Genomic DNA, 17,004 nt, shown 5'->3' with positions numbered 1-17,004 from the left:
AACTATCCCTTTAAGACATGTTAAAACACAAATTTGATGCTTCCTTCATATGTATTAAAAAAACAAAAAAAACAAAAAAAAAACGTGACAATCACATTAAATATTATTTAATAATGCACTTACAATAGAAGCCTATGGGGCAAAACATTCCAGAGAGCATAAAAACTGAAATGTGAAGCTTGCATTTTTGTCAAAGCACTTAATATCAATTCTTCCATACAAAAACATGTCACTTGAGCTGTAAATTTGCCTATATCCTCCTTATTGCAGTGGCACTGATGTTCAAACAGAGCTTAATTTGTATTTAACCCAGAACATGCCTTTAAATCTAGCTTATTTAGGCAGATTATAACAGTTCAAAGCTGTTTCAATGCAGCTGTGAAGAACATTTGACTTTTTGCAATTAATTCAAATGGAATATAGAAAAGTATAAAACTACATTCAGAATTAATGCAAATAAATTGTCACAGTTTTCAGTCACGTGACTGGTGCGGAAACCCGGCGGGTAAACATCCATAGAGCTGCATTACAAGCCTGTCAGTCTTCCATCTCAAAAGAAAAAAAAAAAAAAATCAAAAACATGTGAACAAAATGCGAGTTTTGGGCACTTGTGATTTATATACAGCACCTGCTGCATAATCACTAAAAACAACGGGATATTATCAAATGCTTAACGTGAAAAACACTACATGTGCCTTTTGTGTACAAAAACAGTGTTTATTAAAAGATCAGATTCAGTATTCACCTTATTGATGATGCATACTATATGCAGGCGAGCAAGAATGCTGCACACTCAATGGCTAAATGTTTTCTTTATAATGGTTTTCTATTGAAAATGGGTGATATAATGCCATTTTACAAGATGTAAAATAAGTCTCTGATGTCCCCAGAGTGTGTATGTGAAGTCTTAGCTCAAAATACCCCACAGATCATTTTTTATAGCATGTTAAATTTGTCAATTTTTAAGGCTGAGCAAAAACGTTGCGTTTTTGTGTGTCCCTTTAAATGCAAATGAGCTGCTGCTCCTAAGCAGAGGGCGGGGTTTCAGGAGTTCCTGTTAGCACATAGTGTTAGCAGTGCCTCACGAAGACTCACTGAAAATGTAAGAAACTGTTCAGCCTTTTATGTTCTTTTACTGTCTATGGTTTAAACTGAAGTCGGACAATGATGGAGAGACTCAAGAAGACGTGACAACATGTAGAATGCAGCAGGACGCTTCTGAATGGTTAGTTGATGAATTTATGTAGCTGATGTGGAGTTATCTTAAAGTCATTGATTAGTATATTCTGTCATGATAATCCATAAATCGCTCGTGTGGGAACTGTTGTAAGATCCTACAGAGCCAGAGAATATATAATGCATGAAGATAGAACAGGTATAGTTTAGTTTAATTACGGTTATAACAGCTGTTTGTTGTAGCCCTTAAACAGAGAATTTTATAATTTGCTTTTTTAAGGCCCGTTCACACCGAGGACAATAACTATAGCGATAACAATAAAGATATAGTTCGAGATATAAAAGAATAGCAGAGCCCACACCACAAATATATCGACAAAGGCACGGTGAAACAACATTGTTAGAATCACTTTCAGAACTATTTTTTTTTTTCAGCCGATGAATGATAAATACATTGACAGCCAATCAGAAACCATTGTGCTTTAACGAGCTCGAGCATTTAAAGAGACAGACAACAAAACTGCAGCGCACACTTATAATAAACAGAACAATATAGATATTGTCATAGTTATCGTTCTTGGTGTGAACTGGCCTTTATGATATTATTTAATATATTTTAATGATATAATTTCACTGAAACACCTATAATAGTCTTTTAAGGTTCCCCCTGTGACAACTTACCCCTATAGAGTGTGAAAATATGTCTTGCTATAGACCAATTTGGTGTTTGCAAACAGCGATGACGTTTTTTGTGGGCGGAGCCTACCTGGTTGCAGAAAATGACAGTTGAGCAGTAGAAGTCTATGGAAGCCACGAAATAAAAGAATAAAAAAAGTTAATTTCGAGTTTATATCTCACAATTCTGACTTTTATTTCTCGCAAATCTGAGTTTACATATCACATTTCTTACAAAGAAAAACAGAATTGTCAGATATACTCGTTATTCTGTCTTTTCTGAATTGCAAATCCCGCAATTCTGACTTTTTCCCCCTCAGAATTGTGAAATAAACTCACAATTGCGAGTTATAAAGTCCGAACTGGGAGTAATAAACACGCAAATGCAAGAAAAAAAAGTCAGAATTGTGAAATAAAAATTATTATGTTTAAAAGTTATCTAAAATAAAATACTATAGGTTTAAATTATTTTAATTATAATTATTTCATGATGTAACTGCTATGTATGTATGTCCTCTGAACTGCATATGTGAATATTATGTACACTTACTGTTTACATCAAATTCCTGCTTTAATAGTAGACTAATCCTTGCAGGTGTCATCAGTCCAGTCTGTGAAACGTCTCTGTTTATCTTCAAAGGACGTTTTTAACGATGGTTTTCTTTAAAAATGAAGACTATATTTTTTGCATTCCGATTCCAACATCCAGAGGCACAACAAAACATTTTTCTCTTTTTCTGTGGATTTTGCACATTTTCCTTCAATTGCTACCGCTATTATTCTGCAACCAGTATGCGCGCGCAGCTGCAAGTGACGTAATTGTGACGTCTGCTCCAAAGTGGTCTATTGGGGCATGTTGTCACAAAAGGTTCAGTGAACTGCATCTTATTTTCTGAATATTAAATGCAGAAATGTTTTTGTAGCCAAATCTTTACGGTAAACTACCATTCAAAAGTTTGGGTCAGTGATTTTTTTTTTTTTTTTTTTGAAAGAAATTAATATGTTTATTCAGCAAGAATGCATTCAATCTATCAACAGTGACAGTAAAGACAATTATAATGTTGCAAATGTTTCTATTTCAAATAAATGCTGTTCTTTTGAACATGCTATTAATGAAAGAATTCTGGAAAATAAAAAAGGCATCACGGTTTCCACTAAAATGTTAAGCAGCACAACTGTTTTTAATAATCAGAAATGTTTCTTGATCATCAAATCAGCATATTAGAATGATTTCTGAAGGATCATGTGACACTGAGTAATGATGCATTTTTTTTTTTTTATCAAATAAATGCAGCCTTGCTGAGCATAAAGGATTTCTTTCAAAAACATTAAAAAATCTTTCCAACCCCAAACATTAAACAGTAGTCTATCTGACTGACAGAGATGGAATAGACAGGCGTTCAGATGGATTTGTTGCTGTATTTCTGCATCTCCTTCAGGGTCAAATATCCACTCCCGCAAGGCTCAATCATGGAGGAGGGTCTGACCACAGCGCCCTCTGCAGGCTCAGAGGTGGAACTACAGCTGGGTGATCTCACAGGTTCAGACCACGGTGTGATGATGGGCACCGGAGCGAAACTTTCTGCTGGCCGAACAGCACCGAGGGAACCCTGTGACAGTGACATAATGAAGGAAACCAGCGCACGTCCTTCTGCCGCGGCCCTCTCCTCGCCATTGATGTCTTCATCATCTTGGTCTTCCTCACATTTCTGCTCTCCAGGCATGTCGAACCCTGAATCCGGGCTATTCGGCTGTTCCATCTGGTAACTTGGGGTTTGCAAACGGTCATATGAAGACCCAGGCGACGAGACAGTGGAGCTCGTGCCTTCCTCAGGGTGATAGGTGAAGTACACAGGGCAGGATTCGAGGTAAAGGGAGCCTGAACGCGATTTGCTATAGAAGTAGCCCATGTTAGAGAAACCAGATGACGAAGCATGGCTGGTGCCGCTGTTCTCGAGACCAGAGTCCATCTGATTGGAGTGAACAAGCGCGGAAGTAGCCATCTGAGCATCGGGATCCATCAAGGACAGGTCCCAAATATCAGAGATCTCTACAGGTGAGATATCGTCACATGACTGAGGGGTAAGAAATGGCCCAACAGAATTCTGAAAGCCCAGCCAGTTCTGTGGACAAGTAAGAGGAAATGCATGTGGTCAGTGTGTGTGATTTTTGGCTTGCTGAAGGAAGATATGAGTAGGCATTTGCAAGAAATGCAGGTCTAGGCCACATCTATAAACTTGGGTGTGTGTGTGAGAGAGTTTGTACTGTTAAGATTTTGCATGAGAGTTCAAATGTGTGAACCTGAGAATGCTAATAGTATTTCTATACAGGGAGTGCAGAATTATTAGGCAAGTTGATTTTCTGATCATATTTTTTTCCCAAGCACATTTTACCAATTCCAATCCACATCAATCTTAATAACTACTATTAATATTGTTTTTAATCATTTATCAGTGATATATAATTGTTCATGAAGGCTGGAAATGAAAAATGCCTTATATTCAGGTGTGCAGAATTATTAGGCAAGTTTTCTTTTACAGGCAAAATGAGCCAAAAAAGAGATTTAACTCAGACTGAAAAGTCAAAAATTATTAAATACTCATGAGAAGGACGCAATACTAATGCAATACTAGAAATTGCAAAGTTAAAGCATGACCAAGGGACAGCAAAATGCTCATTGGGTCAGCGGGGTCAGACAAAAACAGGTGGAAAAGAAAAGACACATGTTAACTGCAAAATAATTAAGAATTAAGGTGAAGAATTAAGTGTGAAACCATCAGGAATCCTTTAGTCTCCAGCGCCACCATTTTCCAGAGCTGCAACCTACCTGGAGTCTCCAGAAGTGCAAGTGTTAGGATCTCAGAGACTTAGGTTAGCTAAAGAATCCTAAAAAATGACCTGCACTTGATAAGAATCACAAGCTGAAGTGTTATAAAATACATGAAGACTGGGTTTTAATAGGGCTTATAGACAGACAGCTTGAGAATGACTCCTGATGGACCAGCACCACATCCTCTTGTACCACTGTTTGAAGAATTTATCCAGAATCTGGCAGTAAGGTGTTTGAGTTCACTTTTAGTCCATCTCTTATCCTGAAATGTCTGTCTTGCAGAGATGGACTAAAAATGATCTTCCAAAACTTACTGCCAGATTCTGGAAGATAAATTCTTCAAACAGTGGTACAAGAGGATGTGGTGCTGGTCCTTCAGGAGTCACTCTCAAGCTGTCTGTTTATAAGGCCTATAAAAACCCAGTCTTCATGTATTTTATAACACTTCAGCTTGTGATTCTTATCAAGTGCAGGTCATTTTTTAGGATTCTTTAGCTAACCTAAGTCTCTGAGATCCTGACACCTTGCACTTCTGGAGACTCCAGGTAGGTTGCAGTTCTGGAAAATGGTGGCGCTGGAGACCTAAAGGGTTCCTGATGGTTTCACACATAATTCTTAATTATTTTGCAGTTAACGTTTCTTTTCTTTTCCACCTGTTTTTGTCTGACCCCGCTGACCCAATGAGCATTTTGCTGTCCCTTGGTCATGCTTTAACTTTGCAATTTCTAGTATTGCATTAGTATTGCGTCCTTCTCATGAGTATTAATAATTTTTGACTTTTCAGTCTGAGTTAAATCTCTTTTTTGGCTCATTTTGCCTGTAAAAGAAAACTTGCCTAATAATTCTGCACACCTGAATATAAGGCATTTTTCATTTCCAGCCTTCATGAACAATTATATATCACTTATAAATGATTAAAAACAATATTAATAGTAGTTATTAAGATTGATGTGGATTGGAATTGGTAAAATGTGCTTGGGAAAAAAATATGATCAGAAAATCAACTTGCCTAATAATTCTGCACTCCCTGTACATTGCGTTGGTGTGAATTCACAACATAGAAAGCGAAAGAGTGAATTGTCACTATACTGGTGAAAACAGCAATATCAGTATACATTACTCACAATTGCAAGATATAAACTCACAACTGCGAGCTATAAGGTCAGATTTATGTGATATAAAGCTGCAATTGGGTGTTATAAAGTCATATAAACTCACAAATCTGACTTTTTTTCTCGCAATTCTGACTTCTTTTCTCAGAATTGCAATATATAAACTCCCAATTCTGACTTTATAACACAATTGCGAGTTTATATATATATATATATATATGTGTGTTAAAAAGTCAGAATTAGGAGTTTATATCTCACAATTGGAACTTTATATCACTCAATTCTGACTATAAATCACAATTGCAAGTTTATATCACACAATTATAACTCGCAATTGTGTTTATATCACGCAATTCTGAGAAAAAAATCAAAATTGCAAGTTGTAAACTTGCAATTGCGAGAAAAAAAAAGTCTGAATTGTGAGATAAAAAAAGTCACAATTACTTTTTTTATTTTTTATTAAGTAGTGGATACAAGCTTCCATAGGTCAGCAGCCTTGAGACTTCTTTTAAAAACATTAAGACATCTTACCAATCCCAGTAACGTTTGAACGGTAGTGTAGCACTTTGGAAACTAGTTTTAAATTAACATAGCATATGCAGGAGATACAGCTGAACTCACCCGGAAGTTTCCACCGTGAACGGTGTGAAGAGGCTGGAAATATCTGGAGGGGTCTGGAACATGTTGATGGTTTGATTTTAATAACCTGCAAAGACATAATAATGCTTGATACTGATGCACAAACAAACAAAAACATCAGGTACAAAGACCAACGGGTACATGCTTAAACGGAAATAACGTAGGTAGAAGCATACACACCTACATACAGACGCCTACACAGCACTTTCCACAAATGGGGTGAAAACTAGGCCTTGAACGTCTTAAAAATGAGGTCAAATATTTGTTCTATTCTAACAAAGGGTCAATAGCAAGGCTTTACCCTTCAGAAAATATTGTTTGTCCACGCCAGGAGGTCAAACTAACTATTAATACTTAATTTTCTACTCATAAAATGGTTCGTTCCTGTCCTTGATTCTGATTGGTCAATAGCTGTGTTTTATTCACGATAAAACATGACAATGACTGCTTCACCAACGGTTCTGTGTATCACTACTCAACACCCCTAGCAACCACTCTTAGCAACGTAAACTGTATGTTCTCAATTGATATTGTTCAATGAAGCTTACTGTATTATGTAGAAGAGTATTGTGAGAAAGAGATCGATTGAGCGAGTTTATTACCTGCATTCAGATTTAGCATTTTCCTTCAGGTCAGTCCTATGTTCATAATAAAAAAATCAGTTTAAATGTCTGCTGCAATATCTTGTGCTTTTAACAGTTAAGGGGTTTTCCCGTGACTGACAGCGCTAGTTAAAGCATTTGTCAGTTGCGTCTTGTTCCGTGTTCACAACAATTCAGTCTTTTCAATATAAAAGTCTTCGCTACTGACTGACACACTCATAAAGACAGTCTTTGCTGCCATCTAATGGCGTAATAATGAAACTTCTGTTGCTGTTCACGGTCAGGGACTATTTTTTTGTGGCGGAAGGAAGACTTTTAGTGATTTTACTTCATGAGAGTTGCATTGATACATATATTTTTTGGCTTTAATATATGTATTGCATGGTAACTGTTTTATAAAAGCAAAAAGGTACTCAAGGTTGGTGCTGTATCGTGAATAAGTCACGGCTGAAGGGGTTTCAGGCACTCCGCTTTGCATCGTACCTAACAACGTCCTTCAGTCGTGACTTATTCACGATACAGCACAGCCTCTCGTACCTTATTGCTTATGTATAATCTACGTATGCACTATTACACAATTTGGAACATGCATGTCTTAAAAACTCTTGTTTGTGTGATTTCAATAAATAAAAATAAATATATAAGAAAAAAAAAAAAGAAAAAGTCAATGAGGATGTGTTACTAAATTAAAGAAGGGACATTGAGACATACACATCTAATACTCACCGGTTGCTTTTCTTTGTCTTATAGATGACCAAGGAAAGACCAGCCAGAACAAGCAAGATATGGAAGCCAATGATCAGAACTACACGCATATCTACAAAAATATTAAAACTGTTGTCATAACTCACAAACAAATATTATTATATAATATTACTGGGCTGGCAAGAGGCCCCACCTGGTGATGACACATCATCCTCTGAATTCACTGGCTTTCCAATCTCAGACCTCCAGGACACAGCAGGACTCCAGTCGCTCCATTGCCCCTGAAAGTAACCATCATTTATGGGTTCAACAGGCTTCACGCGCACCCTGGCCTGGTACTCTTCTCCTGCAGTCAGGAAATTATGGTCCAGCAGCACGTAACTTCCATGAGAGATATTCCAATGCCTTGCTGTCTATAGCAATCATACACAAAAAGAAAAAAATTTGCACTCAAAATAATTTTGTAATTGACTTGGGACAGGACGTCATTTGTCATTTTATTTTTGATTAATTCATTAGGTAAATGTTAAATAAAACATGTAAATCAAACACAAATGTTTGCTTACCTCCCATCTTGCATGTGCGGGTTTAAACTGCAGCTGGAATTCATAATCCGTTATGTCTTCTGGAAAATTTCTGCCTTTACTCCAAGTTATGTTATCCGTGCTTACAATGGGCTTATCTGGTGGTTGAGTCTTAACTGTCATTCAAATAAATAAATAAAAATAAATAAACAAGAGAACATTGACATTGATAAACATGCAGAGTATGGTGCTAAGTCATCATGTGTTCAATTGTTCAAATAATTGACTGTGATGTAAAATGCATAAATGTAAACATACTCAGCTCCATCTGCAGTGTTTGAACCCTCTAATTATGTCTTGAGCGCAAAAAAATAAAATAAAAACAAAAGGTTGGATGCGTGTAAAAAAACAGATTTAAAACGACATATTACATAAGAAGCATTTCAGTCATGTAAAGTTCCTCTAAAGTTTATCAGAGTGCGTATTTCACACCGCGCCGTCAAACAGACGTCCATGAACGGAAGTCATGTTTGCTGAGGAGTAACCACAAGCAAATTGCATGAGGTATGTCTTTTTTATAGATTTACATACCAAGTTTATGCACAGTTTACCAAGAAATGCACTGTTTTGTGTTTATTTTAGAGATAATTGATTTTGTCCAGACCACTTTATATTCCAATCCTGAAATTTGAAGTTTTTATTAAAACAACAAAAACTTTAATCATGTTTGAAACGCCCTTATTATCAAATTAGTTATTTTGTATTGTGATGGCAATGTTTTTCTCATTCAAATAGCAAAATCGTTTTCCAGGCAATTTTATTGTGTTACAGTTACCCTTGCTTAATTTCCTCCAATTTTAGTCGCTCTTTTTGTGTTTTTTACATTAACCTGCCATTTTAAACATATCTACAGTACAACCCACTAACAGCAGAATGAATCCACTCACTGTGCCGGCCAGGCTGAAAATGTTGTTTAGTTCTGACAGATCCATTGCAGGTGACACTCAACCAGATTTTGTTAATGAAAAAAAAGTACTGTGTGAGAGAGAGAGAGAGGGGGTGGGATGTAAGAAGAGAATACATGCTGATAGTAATTTAACTTCAATTCGATTTATTTCTACTCACATGCTTTTTATAGGTTATAGAACAACCTCTGGTCGAATGTGATTGACTGCTCAGTGGCACCAGCTCACATCTGCACACAGATTCAACTTTAGTTCACATTTGAGAAGGTTTATTTATCAATGATAAATGTGTCCATCCTGGGACATGAAACTAAAATCACAAACCTTTCTCCGTCTGTTTGCCCCACAAGCTCACATCGCTGGCCGGAGTAATTTGTAGAGCTCAGCCACACACAAGAAATATTGGTCAAGTAGTCGCTCACACAGGAAAGATCTTCTGTTTTTTGGTAAAACCAGAGGACAAATGTTATTATAAGTGAATAGAAAACAAGTAAACTTTTACTTTGTCCGTCAAGTCTTGTAAAGTTAAGAAATGGGCCTGGTTTTGAGCAATAGCTTGTTTCTGAACAACACAGATGCACATAAACATACCCAACTAATATATGGCTGCCAAAACATTCCTGAAACATACCTTTTTAAATTTGATCAGTTAGGAAAGCTTTCTTTACGGATATAGAATGATTGATTGCACTTCATTTTACAGTACATGCACTTTTAATGTACTTACAGTGTACTTACCAAGAAAGTACTGAGTAATATAAGGCAACTGCATGGGTTAAGGTTAGGTTTAGGATTAGGTTCAGGACTAGTATCTAGTTATTACTCAGTTACTGTAATGACTACAATAAGTATATATAGTATGTGTATGCGAAAATGAAGTGCTACGAATGATTGCTTGTTCTAGGTTTGCAGAAAATTCCCTAAAAAATAATAATAAAGGGAAAGTTCTGTATGAGTAGTTTTATGGTTGTAAAGATAAATCTTAAAAATAACCGTTAGGAACATTGTGTAATCTATGTTTAGGTTGTCTCAAAAAACTCCCTGCAATGTTCTGCGAACATTATTTTATTAAAAAAATAAAAAATAGAAAAACAGCTAAGCGGGAACCAAATACTAATGTGTTTGCTGGGTACCTGATTGTGTGTTCTTGGACTGGCCGGTTCCATAAAGTATGATGAAGATGAAGAGAGGAGAATACCAGTAATCCTTCATCACTACTTGGATCTGAAACACACATATAAAACATCATTCTTAAAGAAAAAAAACTTTTTTTTTATTAGGGATTTACAATATATCAGTATCAGCTGATATATGTTCATTTTTAATGTTATTGTTATCGGCACGATAAGAAAATTTGGCTGATATATATTAAAGCTGATAAATCATGGATTATTTCCTTCAGCTGAGACACTTCAGATGTGCACTGTTCACCATGATGGTTTTGAATTGCTTGAAATATGATTGGAGTCACTTCAAAAAGGAAAATACAGTCAAGTGCAACATGTGCAGTGCAAATCTGTCATATAGGCTACATAAAATTATAATGAGGACATTGTAATTGTGTGCTTGGGACATGGCTTTTAATGGTGAGACTTTTGTTTTTGTAATCAGGCTCTCAAAAATTATATAAAAATTTGGATTTAGATTTATCGGCAAATATATCGGTTATCGGTTAAGTGTCTCTTCCTCTACTAGCTACAGAATAATCAAATGAACATCTGAAGGTATGTTGAAAGTTACAGTACAACTTACTGAAACATATCATATCTTGTGTAATTGCTCAATCAGTGTTTCAACCGTGGAAAGACATCAACAAAACCACTTGTAAACAATGAGTCACGTAGCATTTACCTCAAAATCTGCCATTCATTGTCCACAGCGTGTTAGTTCGCTGGCGAAATGAACTCTTTCGCAACATATATGCACTACATCAGCTGATATATTCATTATATATTACTTAACGTGTCTTTATTATTTAATATAGTTATGTTTAAGGTATGCTTAAATAAATCTGTCATGAAAACAAGTTATGACGGCCACTGTGTAAATTAATGTATTTTAAAACTGAATTGGAGTACAAAAAGATAAAGTTAATGCAAAACTGTTAATATAAAGTTTGCATACAATTTTTATGTATGTGTTGATTATTATAGGCTATCTAAAAATAAATAGCAACTTAATTATAAATTAATTATAACCATTAATATATTAATGTGCAAGAAAGTGCTACCTATATAGTTTACAGCATTAGCAGAGAAAGATTTTTTTTATCCTTAAGAAAAATGTAATTATAACTGAATTTATTTAAAGACAGAGACACAATTTGTTCAGTAAACCACAGTTTTTTGTTGCAATTTTATGTTTAGTTTTCTCCCTCCTGCTGTACCGAATCCGTACCGAACCGTGACTTCAATAGCGAGGTACGTTCCGAACGTTTCCATCGCCTTTCACTTTCATTATACGGGCGTGATTAGCTTGGGCATTCTGCAAATCAGTTCTGGAGGGGTGAATAAATGATGAGAATTTTTATTTTTGAGTCATTAAACACTTAATATACCACACAGGTAGCAATATTTTATCAATAATATAAGTGATGCACACTCAATAAGTGCAATACACACTGAGCATATTAACTCATATAAACATATTAATCATTTATAGGAGGTTAACAATTTTACTCAATACAGTGTAACTGTGGTTGCCCTAATCTTTTGTCTAAAAATCAATATCTATGATGATATCTGGTGTGGTAATCAGATCTATGGTGATCTGTTAATAACTCAGTAACAAAGTGCTATGAGGTCACAAACTGTCGCTATGGAGATATGACTAAGAGTGCAACCGCAAATGAAGCTGGTTTTTACCTGTGGCTGAAAGTGTGACACATATAGAAATGCACAAAATATTGCTCCTGACAAGGAGGCCTAAGTTTAGTCACGGTGAACTGGGAAGGGAATACGAAGGTTCTGGGTCCAATCTCTGCAATGAAAGAATGTTTTATCCGTTTTATCATCTGCAAGGCAAAAACACTTGACACTTACTATTCTATTACATTTCTACTCTATCTATTTTTTTATTTTTATGCTATGTGTAGGCTACTGGGACTGCGACAACATTTACATTTCATTGCCCTATTGTCGATTTGATTGCTTTTATTGTTCTCCTCATTTGTAAGTCACTTTGGATAAAAGCGTCAGAAATTATTAAATATAAATTTAAAATCATACATCCAATTACTCAAGAAGCTGATTCACAGTTATGCACCTAAGATTAAATAGTTAGATAGTTCACTTAACTTTGAACTCAAACTTGTATGACTTTCTTTCTTTCTTTCAAAAAAAGATATTTTGAAAAATGTCTAGAATGACAAAACTCTGAAAAAGGTGTAAAACGACATGAGGTTGAGCACATGATAACAAAATTTTCATTTTTGGATGAACTGTCCTTTTAAGCGATTCTAAATGTTTTTACATAATTGTCGACTATTTTATTTGCTCTATCTGTGCATAATAATACAAACAGCCAGTCAACCAGAGGAGCTTTAATTTTTAAAACTCAGACTTTCACTTTTAAACGGCATCGCTGTGGCTTTTTTACCTGACAGGATGTTGCCCAAAGAAAAGGGTAAACTGCAGAGCACGCATATTGAATTCCATTGCAAAATTCTTGACGTGAACTTCAGATTCGCATATATGACGCAAGCTAGCTTTGGCTCTTTTGCTGAGTGGGCCATTGTCAGCAACGCACCCCTCTTTGTGAGTGGGTGGTCAATCTGTATACAGGCAATTTCCACTAACACTACAAAATGACACCCACAGACAACAACAGAAACCCTCAGCTGTAACCGTAAGGTAACTTCTTGTAAAAAGGCGCACTTGTAGACCGATGTCCCTGAAGATGCCTTGCCTGTCAAAGCAATGAGAGATATCAAACAGTGACGGGACACTCTACAGCACACACTGACAGTGCGGTTTTACTTGAACACTTTTAAAAGTGAGCGCTGACTAATTTGGATAGCAGTTTATTTGACATAAGTTCGAACCTCAACTTGTGATCTGAGTGATCGCTGCTAACATCTGGTTCAACACTCTCGGTTTCACATAACGCCTCAGCATTTCCTAACTTCTTGGGTTATTCTTAAGAGCACATGAAGTTTAATAGGAACTAAATTGTACTTTGTGTTGGTAAATTAACTAAATATATCTACCACTCATATTTCTACCAATGAGTGGCGACTAATAATCAACCCATACAATGACCGTAAGCGTCTGGACACTTTAGTCACACTTAAAAATGTCTAAATGTCATTGCATCAGACGACAAATGATTAAAACAAGTGGCACCTGCTACATCTTTACTCAGAACTAACCTTCTACTCACTTTTTGTGTCATTTTGCGATTACTTTTAGTGATTTTTAGTGAATGAACTCCAGATTGAGTCACATCCACAAAAAGTCACAATACACTTAGTCTTCAACGGTATATCCATTGTTTTATCATGTAAAACCTAACAAATTTCTTCTCGTGAAATGCTATATAATGCAATGATGTCCATTTTTAATTGCGACTTAAGTGTCACTCACTGTTCGTAAAATTACATCATTTTTAGATACAATACATCATTGCTCAACCCAGCAGTCATTTGATATTGGAAGTGTACGACTTACCCTTTGCCTTCAGCTGTCTGTCAAACAGCTGTCTGCACAGGCACCATGGATGCTGAGGTCTGTCTGTCTACCTGACCACCTACTCTTCATCTCCTCTCTTTACCGCTCTTGCTCTATCTGCCCCTCCCCTTTTACCTCCATCTGTCAGGAGGATCTCTCTTTCTCTATCACTCTACTCCTTCCTTTCTGTTACTCATCCGACCTCTCTCTCTTTCTCTCGATCTCTCTCGACAATTGCATTTTCTTCCTCTCTGCTCGGTGTATGACTGAGTAACCACAGGGTTTGCTGACAAGTTTACAAAGCGTGAAAAGCTAAATCAAGAGGTCAGAGGGCCTGGAGAGAAATAAGACCCTCTTAATCTCTGATGCAAAGGTGTTCTTCTTAATTCTTATTATTTATATGTAATCTATTATTTATATATTTTATTGTTTTGTCTTAGTATACACAATTTTGTGACAGTCTGAAGTCAGATTTTTAGTGCAAGCTTATAACATGTTATTGGAGAGGTCAGGAAATTTGAACTTCTTGGCTTTTGATAAGAGAAAATATTAGCCACCTGGGCCCCACGCTGGGCTCAACGCGGCGCCTGAGCGGTGCTTCTGAGCACAAAAGTTTGATGAGGACCACATCCTGTTTCATACAAACTTTTTATACCCACAAACTACACACACACACACACACAAAACAAGCATATAAACAAACACATGCATGCATGCAAGAATCCACATGCAAATCCACATGCAAATGGGCTCTGCTGAAGCATAAGGATAACAAAAATTATACAGAAAAATGAACTGAAGGAAAAGCATCTTTGCAACAAACTGTGCTTTTATCATTGAGAAGTATGCATATAATTCAGTATGTATAAATACCTCATTTAGTAAATTTAGCAACACAACATCATCAGCGCACGAGTACATTTGCTGATGCTCTTTTGTTCAGTATTTAAGTGATGTGGAAGTCAGTGATGTTTACACTTTGTATCAAGCAAATACTCACCACACAAGTACAGCTGAAGTCTGCTATTTCTTCATCACTATACCAAAAAAAGAAAAAGATCAGGTGTGTCCCAATCTGTGTACTTGTACACTATTCTACGCCATTTAGTAGTGTAATAGTAGTGTGTTCACACAGAAAATTCCAAATAAAAAAGTGCATTTTAATGATGCATGAAGTGTGGAACGGTGGACACTTCAAGCACTCAACTGTGTAGAGGAGGGGAAGGGGCTATCAGACTCTGATGTTGAATGACAAAATAACCTTATTATTAACCTTTAATTCATACACTACACAACTGAGTACATAAGTACAGTGTATAGTGCGTAATTTGGGGCACAACTATTGATTTCAAGCAGGTTCTCCGGACACTCCCCGCATCTGCCATTGGTGGATCAGACAGATAGTCCCACCCTAAACTCACACGAGTCAAGGAGTTAATATTTTTGTGTCTGGTTGGTCGTGAAGCTCAAACAAATAAAACAATGTTTTGAGGCGTCACAGAGCTATAGTGGAAGTCATCACATTAATCGAAATAATATGCATAAGTAGACAAAACTGTATGAAAAGCTTCTACTTTTTTCCCCTCCATTTTCTCTAATCATGGTTATAGGTTTAGGGTTTGGATAAGAGATTGGAATTTATTCTTAGATTTTGTGTTCAACAACAACAACGAAAAAAGTGCCAGCCATCTTGTATGTATTAACTTCTCAAGAGACCAATTAGAGAAATCAATATTGGCTCCAATAGGCTTAAAGGGTTAGTTCACCCAAAAAAATACATTTCTGTCATTAATTACTCACCCTCATGTCATCCCAAACCCGTGAGACCTACAAAACACATATTTTTGATGAAATCCGAGGGTTTCTGAACCAACCATAGGCAGCAAGTCATTGCACCTTTTGAGGTCCAGAAACGTACTAAAGACATTGTTAAAATCGTCAACGTGACTACAGTGGTTCAACCTTAATGTTATGAAGTGACGAGAATACTTTTTATGCACAAAAACAAAACAAAAATAACGACTTTATTCAACAAATTCATCTCTCCTGTCAGTCTCCTATGCTGTTTACATTGTATTTTGTTATTTTTGTTTTGTGGACAAAAAGTATTCATAACATTAATATTGAACCACTGTAGTCACGTTGACTTTTTTAACAATGTCTTTAGTAGCTTTCTGGACCTTGAATGTGGTAATTACGTTGCTTCTCTTGGTGAACAGAAACCTCTCGGATTTCATCAAAAATATCTTCATTTGTGTTCCGAAGATGAATGAAGGTCTTACGGATGTGGAACGACATGAGGGTGAGTACTTAATGACAGAAATTTCATTTTTTTGGTGAACTAACCCTTTAAGTTGAGGACAAAAGGTTTCCCCATTGGGTTCAAGCTGCCTGATTTGAAATATATCGCTTCATATTGACAATGAACAATTATTACAACTTCTCATAAGACCTGTTAGAGAAATCAAATGGTTTAAACGGATAGTTCAACTGACCCTTTAAAGTGCCCTCACATTTACCGTTGCTTTGCAAAAGTTTCGCAGTCATTTAATTAAGAATCTATGCAATCGTGAATTTGAGGGCAAAAGATTTCCCAAGACAGACGCGCATCCGGTTCAAGTTGGTGATTGTATATTTAGCCGAAATAGAAGAAATAGAGTGTGAAGATATATGAAGAAATAGAGTGTGATGATGACATTATAATACTCGTGAGGTCATTGTTTATATTTTTGTATCATGAAAGAAAAAGCAGAAGGAACAACAATGATTGTCCAACAGTTCAGTCGCACTTACAAGCCCACAAGTTCATGCACAACCTCAGGGTTCATTTTTGTTAACAGTTTGGTATCATAAGCAGTTAACAGTTTGTACTAGGATGTAAGATGATTCAAATGAGAGCACAAAAATTAAAAAAGTACCCAAAACTAACTAAGAACGACTGACATTTGGTGCTGCAACAGAACAGGAACTCAAAGTGTGAGGTGAGCCGACAAGACGCGTAACACACTGCTCTGGTAAAGGTCAGTTGTCTCGGTGAAGGGAAGGGGGAGGGATTGACACTCATGCAAAACAAGAAAACAGCCTCGGATTGCAAGACCGCAAAGAAAGG

General features: G+C 36.3%; 1 protein-coding gene across 2 annotated transcripts; it reads right to left on the bottom strand.

The window, feature by feature from the left end:
* Positions 1-3,050: 3,050 nt before the first annotated feature.
* il2rb (interleukin 2 receptor, beta) lies at positions 3,051-14,100 on the bottom strand. 2 transcript variants are annotated; one of them, XM_048199421.1, is made up of 11 exons: positions 13,896-14,100; positions 12,093-12,207; positions 10,362-10,452; positions 9,553-9,664; positions 9,389-9,458; positions 9,211-9,298; positions 8,306-8,439; positions 7,933-8,152; positions 7,761-7,851; positions 6,415-6,499; positions 3,051-3,974 (listed from the first exon to the last, which is right to left on the bottom strand). In XM_048199421.1, the coding sequence occupies exons 3-11, from the start codon at positions 10,438-10,440 to the stop codon at positions 3,252-3,254; spliced, it is 1,602 nt and encodes a 533-aa protein (XP_048055378.1). In that variant the 5' UTR covers positions 10,441-10,452; positions 12,093-12,207; positions 13,896-14,100; the 3' UTR covers positions 3,051-3,251. The 2 variants fall into 2 exon arrangements, with proteins under 2 accessions (XP_048055378.1, XP_048055369.1); XM_048199412.1 differs by lacking the exon at positions 12,093-12,207.
* Between the last annotated feature and the right edge of the window lie 2,904 nt (positions 14,101-17,004).

This window comes from Megalobrama amblycephala, linkage group LG1, assembly GCF_018812025.1.
Source record: "Megalobrama amblycephala isolate DHTTF-2021 linkage group LG1, ASM1881202v1, whole genome shotgun sequence".
NCBI lineage: Eukaryota > Metazoa > Chordata > Actinopteri > Cypriniformes > Xenocyprididae > Megalobrama > Megalobrama amblycephala.
Note: the sequence above shows the minus strand (reverse complement) of the source record. Positions and strands in the feature narration are given on the sequence as shown.